The sequence below is a fragment of the Merops nubicus genome, unplaced genomic scaffold (genome assembly GCF_000691845.1).
Source record: "Merops nubicus isolate BGI_N331 unplaced genomic scaffold, ASM69184v1 scaffold21020, whole genome shotgun sequence".
Classification (NCBI taxonomy): Eukaryota; Metazoa; Chordata; class Aves; order Coraciiformes; family Meropidae; genus Merops; species Merops nubicus.
Genome location: NW_008582440.1, coordinates 1 through 9232, shown reverse-complemented (window position 1 = coordinate 9232; position 9232 = coordinate 1). Strand labels below are relative to the sequence as shown.

At 38.1% G+C, this 9232-nt stretch overlaps 1 protein-coding gene across 1 annotated transcript in view; it reads left to right on the top strand.

The window, feature by feature from the left end:
- LOC103770436 (nebulin-like) overlaps nt 1–8844 on the top strand; it is a gene marked incomplete at its 3' end in the record, with an annotated part of 9479 nt that extends 635 nt beyond the window's left edge. The window contains 12 exon segments of the mRNA XM_008937697.1: nt 1079–1183; nt 1632–1739; nt 3216–3527; nt 3679–3885; nt 4353–4457; nt 5155–5262; nt 6001–6312; nt 6493–6696; nt 7068–7172; nt 8031–8138; nt 8525–8794; nt 8797–8844. Coding sequence (XP_008935945.1) covers nt 1079–1183; nt 1632–1739; nt 3216–3527; nt 3679–3885; nt 4353–4457; nt 5155–5262; nt 6001–6312; nt 6493–6696; nt 7068–7172; nt 8031–8138; nt 8525–8794; nt 8797–8844 — 1992 coding nt within the window.
- Nucleotides 8845–9232: the final 388 nt, after the last annotated feature.

Below are 9232 nucleotides of genomic sequence, written 5' to 3'. Positions count from 1 at the left end.
GATTGTCCTGCTTAACAGGTATAATCTGCTGGTGTTCTTTAGAATTATTTAGACTTCCCATGCATTGTAGTTACAGGGACCATCAGAATCTTGTGTGCACTATTCTTAGCTCTGTTTCCTCTAAGAAAAGCTCTATTGCCCCTCTCAACTGTTATTTATTTTCTAAGTCTTCCACCTCTATCAACTTTTTTTTTATAGCTTCTGTCTGGGTTTTGGGTTGTGGGTTAACCCTGGGCAGGGTGCTCAGCACCACACAGCCACTCCCTCACTTCCTCTCCTTCTCCCCAGCAGGATGAGAGAGGAGGAAAGGCAGAGTAAATGAAAAAAAAAAAATTATGGGTCAAGATAAAAAAACCTTTAATAAACAAAGGAGAAGTGGAGAACAGAGAAAGAAAAACCAAACCAAGTGAATGCAAAACCAATCCCTTGCCACCTCCCACGAGTAGACTGATGCCCAGCCAGTTCCCAAACAAAACACATCTAACCTCCCTAAAATCCCTTCTCTCCCTTCTCATTTACTCAGCACAAGGTTCTCTGGCATGGAACATCTCTCTGCTTGGCTGGCTTCATCTGCCTGGTTATGTCCCCTTCTCTTGCACACCCCTGGACTCTTCCCTCTGGGGGTGGAGAGAAACAGGGGCAGCCTTGATGCTGTGCAGTAACCCAAACATCAGGGTGTTATCAGCAGTGTTTTAGTCACAAATCCAAATCACAGCACTGCTCAAGCTGCTCTGGAGAGAGTTAACTCCATCCCAGCCAGATTCTGTGCATTTTCTGCTGTTCAGTATGCTTGAATACTCTGCTAGGCAAGCCAGGGGCAGTGAAATACTCCTGCAACACTGGTTTTCCTTCCACTTTTATTTCAGCCTCACACAACTAACTTCAGAAGAGCTATCCCAAATTCATGCTGCTTCTAAGTGCTGAAATAAAAATACAAATGCTCCTACCATGTTACCAGTTGCATCATTATGAAGAAAGCTTTGATTTCAAAATGTGAAATATTCTTTTAAATTGTTTTATTTAATATATTGCTTGTGTTGACATATCTCCTTTTTTTTTTTTTTTTTAATCCTTCCAGCACAAGTACAAACAAGCATGGGAAGAAGACAAAAAGAAAATTCACATCACACCAGATATTCCACAGATTGCTTTAGCAAAAGTTAATGCATTTAATTTAAGTGATGTGAGTACTCTTTGTTGGTCTTATATTTTTAATTAGGAATAAGTGAGATGACAGCAGACAAAAATCTCCTTCATTCTGATTTTGTTAACCTATAGTCATTTCACAAAAAAAGCTATTAATTTTCTTCCTTTTGCAAAATTAAATACTAAAAGTTGCCAAGAATAAGCCATAGTATTTATAGTCACCTTAAGAAGTGTTCATGTGGGTCATTAAAATATAATATTTACTAAAAACATATTAATTGCAATACTGTCCATCTTTTTTACTGCTTATGTTATTTTATTTCTCCATGCACAGATTTTTGTACTGGGTTTTAAATTCTTGCAGACTGATGTGTATAAATATATGAGCCATTACACATAAGCTGAATCAATAGAATTATATTTAAGCAAGTGTGGTGTATTTTGCTTCTCTAAAGGATGTTTCTTTTCTTTCTTTCTCTCCACAGAAAATGTACAGGCTTTCATTTGAAGAAACTAGGAAGAAAGGGTATGACCTCAGAGCTGATGCTATCCCTATTAAAGCTGCCAAAGCTTCCAGGGATATTGCTAGTGATGTAAGTTCTTGAAAGAAAACAAATGATCCATTTCAGACCTTGTAAAACCTTCATTTCCTGACACAATTCAGTTTTACATGCCAAATACACAGAGTCTCTATTCTCTTGCTTGTAAATGATTCTGACATATGCAACATATATTCTAATACATTTTCTAGCAGGGTTAAAGAAGAATCTCTCTATCAGAGAGGTAAGGAGATATATGAGGGGAAAAAAAAACAAGGTGGTTGATTCCTCAGTGTGATGGTGCTTTGATATTTTATAAACATGTTTTATGTTCATAGTTTAGAGATCATTCTTAGCCAGAGATCATTCTTAGGAATATTTGAAAAGAACAGAGAATGGACTTAGATGATTTTTTTTCTGTTGTGGTACAGTCATCTTTATACCTTTGGTGAAAGTCCTATTCAATCTCTTGGTCCAGAGAATGCAAGTATCCAGAATTGGGACCATTCTGAAATCTTTTGTACACCAGTGATGAGGAATTTTCTGTGGTAGGGGCAAATCCAGGCTGAGAGAGAGTTGAGGTGTGGGCCCACAGTTTTTTTCTTTTTAACAACTTAAGGGATATTGCTGCCACTGCCAAGTCAATTTGTCTGTCACTGCTCTAAGTCTGAGGGGAAGATCCTTCCATTCTGAGTTCTCTCCCAGCAGTAATCAGTGAAGGAAAACAGAATTGATACTTGGTCTGTGTAGTTCACTGTCCAGGTGATTAAAGATTGAGGAAGGGGTTAAGAACTTGACCTACTGATTTTATTGAATGCAAAAATGCAGGAGATATTGGGAAGTGTCTTGAATTTTTTAATCATTTGAATAAGTGAACCTAATGGAAGTGATGATTAGATCTTTGATTTTATCATTAATCTTCAGATATGAACACAAATATTCTGAGTATGGTGCAGACTACCACAAAAATATTTACCTAAGCCAAATGTTGGAGGCAAGACAGTAATAGTAACAGAGAACTGTGGGGGTTAATGTACCTTGTTTCTAGTGTTTGAGAAAGCTCATCCTAGAGCTAATACAGGTATCTAAACCAGAGTGTGAAAAGAATAAAAATACAGTTTTTTTCCAGAGAACTGTCTTCAGCAAATCAGATCTTAGCTGTTCCTTTGCCTTTTGGTTTCTGTCAGTATGTTTCATTGTGCCATTTATAATGATATTAGAAAGCAGCTGAAGCTCAGGTTACATTGAACCTTACAGAGGAGCAGAGTGAACTATTGTAAGGAAATTTCATTAATTAAGAAAGTGTTTTAAATATACTCCTTTTAAAAGGGACACTGGACATCTGTTTTGCTTTGGGGTGCACCCTAAGAATAAGTGGACAAAGCCACCACCTCTATACGCTTTGTGATGTTCTCTTAACCATGCAAAAATCTCATTTCAGTCTAAGTTTTACATTTTTCCCCCTTACGAGATAGAGATTTCTTATTAAATGAAACAGAACTGAAGCTCTTGTCTCTGTTCTCCTTGCAGTATAAATACAAATTAGGTTATGAGAAAGACAAGGGAAGACTCGTAGGCTTCCGCAGCCTTCAGGACGATCCCAAACTCGTCCATTACATGCAAGTGGCTAAGCTGCAGTCTGACAGGGAGTACAAGAAAGCTTATGAGATGAGCAAGACCCATTACCAGACGCCCTCCGACGCCCTCAGCATCGTGGCAGCCAAGGAGGCCCAAGATCGTGTCACCAACACCAACTACAAGCGCCTGATCCACCAGTACATGCTTCTACCTGATGCCATGAGTTTGGAGCTGTACAGAAACATGAATCAGATACAAAGTGATGTGAGTTTCTCTTTTCTTCCTCTCATTCACAGCTGGGGTTTCCCCCCCCCCTCCTGTTTTTTCATCACAGATGAGTTTTGGAAACGACAGAATTATTTTGTGTGAGCCATTTGTTAAATTGTGGACTTTCCTTTTGCATTCTGTTTGGTAGAATGAGTATAAGCAGGACTACAACGAGTGGTTCAAGGGTATTGGTTGGAGTCCTGCTGGTTCTTTGGACGTGGAGAAATCAAAGAAAGCCACAGAAATTGCAAGCGACCGGAAATACCGCCAGCACCCCAGCATGTTCCAGTTCACAAAACAGAACGATGCCATGGACCTGGTCCTGGCCAAGCACAATGCAAATATAATGAATAAAGTGAGTATTTATGGGGGAAGAGAGGCAGACATTCACACAGGATCCATTTCAGTGAACAGTCTTGAAGTCTCTTTCACCACCTTTATGTAGAAGTGTTGCCACTTATAGGTCCCATTCTTAATTTTTTTAATTTATTTTTTTTAATGAAACAGTTACTGATAAATGGCATCAGTTAAATATTCATATTAAATATTTTACTCTTCTCACTGCATCCTCTCCAACCTCTATTCTTCCCCTTCTTGCATAGAAATTACTGGCCCTGAAAATCTTGATTTTGTTAGAAGCATGACTGGATCCTAACTCAGCTGATTCTGGAGTAGATCATTACATAATTAAATAAATCTAAGGCAGCACCTTTGTCTTTTTACCCATCCCTGTCCAAAGTGTGCAAATGGAAAGGTGAAAAACCTGAAGGAGCCATCTTTTGTCATGTATACTAACACATCTGATGTGGCTTTTTTCAATAGCATGCTTATACTCAAGCTTGGGAGAAGGACAAAACTAAAGTTCATGTCATGCCAGATACACCAGATATTCTACAGGCCAAACAGAACAAGACAAACTACAGCCAGGTAGAGTTTTTTAATACTTCTTATTACATTTTAAATTAATATTTGCTTTCTTTCCATTTAAAGATGCCTCTAAGTTAAAAAAAAGTAATTTTTTTTAAGTTAGAAGAAATGGAGTGGGGGATTTAAAACAGAGGCAAGAATTTTTATATGTGAGTAATATTTGCAGAGCAGCAATAAGCACCATCCTCAGCCTAGCAAGGTAACAGCCTAACTACCTTGTCTGCAAAAGTGACAGTTGTGGCAGTATAGAATACTTAAGTTTTGCTTTGCACAATTCCTCAGAGGCAAATCTTTGACTTGCAAGTACTGGTACTTAAAATCAACGGTGCACAAACTGAATTGACTATTAATTAGCTACATTACAGCCTTATTAATTAACATTTTATTAAACCAATTAAAAAGCTTTCCATTATCCCGGATGTATATGTTTCAAATTGCCCACATATGTTTCAGATTCCCCAGATATGTTTCAAAACCCCAAGTTAAGCTAGAGTAGAAAGCTGCTGCAGTAAAGAAAAAGGAAAAGACCTGGAAGACCTGGTGTTCCTTGCTCACCAGTTCCCATTCTGGTAGCACTTCTCTTGTAACTGAAACCTCTGAGGTGACCAGAATTTGGTAATATGGATCATTAGCATATCTAAATAGAAGGTGATATATGTATTACTGACTTTTAAACTAACATTGTTTTCAATTTTAGAAACAATACAAGCTTGGCTGGGAGGAAATGATAAAAAAAGGCTATGACCTGACACCAGAAGCCATTTCAGTGAAAGCTGCCAAAGCTTCAAGGGACATTGCAAGTGATGTAAGCAATATTTCTAATTCAGTATGACATACATTTTATCTAGTTGCTTTAATTTAGAGTTGCCCTAGATGGAGAAACACCTCACTGCTAAGGTGTGGCTTGGAGTAGAAAGGAAATCTGCTGACAAAACTCTTTCCTGAACTGTTCTTGTCAGTGACGAAGATTTAAGAAGGGTTGGTCTGGCAGCTTGACAATTCCAAAGATTGTTGGTCCACCCATGAAGTGGCTGATCATACAAAGTTAGGGGTTGTCTGCTCTTTTGGATGCTGTGTTTTCAGAGCAGCAGTAATTTGGTCTGATTAGCAGCTTTTTTACACCCTCTTTACAGCTCTGATCCAGCCATGGTGACACGTGTAGTGATCTTATCATCCCTTGCTATGAACGCAACACCAGCATTGATGGAAGAGATTTTATAAATCATTAGGAAATGTTTCCAATGCTAAAGCATCTGCATTTTTTTCGTTGCTGATTATTTTATCATTCAAAATATTTCAGTGTGTCAGCCTTTGGGACTTCTGAACAGTATGACTGTGAATCAGGTGGCAGAGGAGACCGTTCTTACAGCCACGTGATGCGCATTAATCAAACTTCACATGAGATGCCATAAAAGTTGCTCCTCTCATTGGCAATGAGAAACATTGAACTGACAAAATATACTGATATTTTGCTTATCTATTTTAGCACTTTCTGTTTCTGAATGTAATTTCCATAATGCACTCTTTATCATTTCAGTACAAGTACAAATACAAAGAAGGATACCGCAAGCAGCAGGGACATCACATCGGATTCCGCAGCTTACAGGATGATCCTAAGATGCTGTGGTCCATGCAAGTAGCAAAGATGCAGAGTGAGAGGGAGTATAAGAAAGACTTTGAAAAGTGGAAGACAAAGTTTAACATGCCCGTGGATATGCTGGGCTTCCTTCTGGCTAAGAAATGTCAGGAGTTGGTTAGTGACATAGACTACAAGCACAAACTACACCGCTGGACTTGTCTGCCAGACCAGGTGGATGTCACCGAGGCAAAGAGGGTCTATGAACTACAGAGTGATGTAAGCTTCCTCTGGATTTAAATATTTACTGTTTATTGAGAAATATGTTTAACAACTCTCTTCTGATGTCAGTAAATATCACGTTGAAGCTAGGATACCATTCAGTCTTTTAATATGGTTTAATAAATGAAGAGGGAAATAACTTACTGTGGGTTTGATTTCTTCTTTTTCCTTTAACAGAATCAATACAAGTCAGATCTACAATGGCTCAGAGGCATTGGATGGAGTCCTTTGGGGTCCTTGGAATCTGAAAAGAACAAGAAAGCTTCTGAAATACTGAGTGAAAAGAAGTACAGGCAGCACCCAGATACCATTAAGTTCACAAGCATCCCAGATGCCATGGATGTTGTTCTAGCCAAATCTAATGCCAAAAATAGGAGTGATGTAAGTTGCTTCTACTGTCAGAACATGTGGTTCAATAAATGAATACATTAGCAAACATTTGTTGAAAAGTTATATTGCTGTATAACTTATTCAGCAAAAACTACAAATAAGACCCTTATTATGTGGGATGTAAATGTATTGTTGTGATGCTGTTTCCTTGACATTTCATGAATGTAAAAAAGAAAAAAAAAGGTGGTATTTCAGTAAAAAGTCTTTTATTCCTTGATTTGAATACTTTGTGCTGTTTACAGTGCTCACACTTGCATACTACATCTTTGCTTTGCTAGTGTAGAGGAAAGGTAAATGGAATTTACTGCTGTGCACGTGAGGCTTTTCTCAGACACTGTGGTTTTGTTTGTCTCTCTTTTCAGAAACTCTATAGAGAAGCTTGGGACAAGGACAAGACTCAGGTTCACATCATGCCTGATACTCCTGAAATTTTGCTGGCTAAATCCAACTTAATTAATGCAAGTGATGTAAGTGTGTCTCCATGGTGTTTCCTGTATGGAATTTGGATTGCTTATTGTGCCTTTAGTTTAAAAAGCAATAGAGTAATTCTTCAATTCTAACAGCTGTAAGCACACTATGATCTTTTCCTGTGAAAATGGTCATGCACTAGAAATCCCAAATGGAATTTCTAAAATATAAAGTGGAAGCAGAGTTGCTAGAACATAAAAAAATAGCAAGAAAATATTCAGCACAAGTCAGTAGTTTTGTCTTTTATCCCTGCTGATCATATGAACATTGTAAGCCTGACATTCTTGCTAAAATGCCTGATTATATGGAATTGCCTTTTTAGAATTACAAAGGATTCTGTAATTTCCATCAAAATCCTTGTTAGTGGAACAAGTACAGACTATATCTAAAAACAAAGAAATGTCAGCTCTATCATAAGAACTCAAGAAGTCTGTAATTTCCATCAAAATCCTTGTTACAATGGAACAAGTACAGACTACATCTAAAGACAAATGTCAGCTCTATCGTAAGAACTGAAGAATGCAAAAATAATTCCAATTAAAATTGTGTGCAGCAAATCACATGGTGTTATTCACCTCTGTAGAAGACTATGAATCATTCAGATGATACATATTAACTAAAAGAAAATTTTGATCTAAAAAGAGTTAATCTGAAAACATACAGATAGTAATTTTCAAATATTTTATATCCTCTGTTACAAAATACATATTAAAAGCAAGCTGTGGTATTTGAGGAATGAAACTGTGTTTGGAACCTGATGCTTTATTCTCAATAAGTCAGGGGTTGAAAGCTGTAGTATTGAAAAACTCCCTAGAGAGCTTTATTGCCAATAATTGCTTTGAATCTTTCTCCAACAGAAACAGTACAAGTTAGGCTATGAGGAGCTGAAGAAGAAAGGCTATGATCTTCCTCCTGATGCTATACCTCTCCAGGCAGCAAAGGCATCCAGAGACATAGCTAGTGAAGTAAGTCTTACAAAGTGAAAATAGTAGTGGGATATATGGAGCACAACTTGGATAAAAAAGTTTTTTTATTTAAAAGGAGGAGAGGACTAAAATATTAAGAGTCTTATATTGGTGTTGACATCAGAGGCTAATTCTCAGTGATACAGAATTAATTAAATAAAAAAATTTAGGAATAAAAAGATAATAAATATGATGATTTAATAAAATGTACGATGAGATTGTATACAACTATAGAATATTAGTTCATGTCTTCTGGACATGCAATAAAACCACTAAAAAAAGCAGGGAAGATATGCCCCCCTTAAATTAACCACTTTATATGAAAAAAAAGACACATCTATGGCAACTTAAAAGAATTAATAATTATTCCTTCTGCATTCAATTAGTACAAATACAAAAGCGCGTACCGCAAGCAGCTCGGGCACCACATCGGCGCCCGCAACATCGAGGACGATCCCAAGATGATGTGGTCGATGCACGTGGCCAAGATCCAGAGTGACAGGGAGTACAAGAAAGCCTTTGAGAAGTCCAAGACAAACTTCAGTACCCCAGTGGACATGCTGGGAGTCGTGCTGGCCAAGAAATGTCAGGAGCTGGTCAGTGATGTTGACTACAGGCACCCTCTGCACCGGTGGACCTGTCTGCCAGACCACAACACAACAACGATTGTGTCATTTCAAAACAAGCCTATGAGCTACAGAGTGATGTAAGTTGTTCTTTACTGGCTGTGTGAAAATGAGACGTGTCTCTTATCTTGTGTTGCTTTGCTGGAGAGGTGCAGTTAGGAACAGAAGTCTAGGCTGCTTCTCTGAACCTGTGTTGTGCCTGTGCTATCTGGCTGAGAGTTGGTATTGTGAACAATCATAGCCTGAAGCTTCTTGGAGGCCATACATTATGGTCACAGGAGAGTCCTGTCCTGCCTGAAGATTTTTGAAGGAAGCATTTCAGTACATTGTGGAGTTCTGCCTAACAGGGGAAGGGCAACAGAGAAATATTTTCTTCTGCAGGACCAACTGTCTGCAAACTTAAGCCACGCATGCAGTGGTGAGTGCTCTGAAGAGCATTATGTTGCCTGGAGCGAGGAGGTTGCTGAG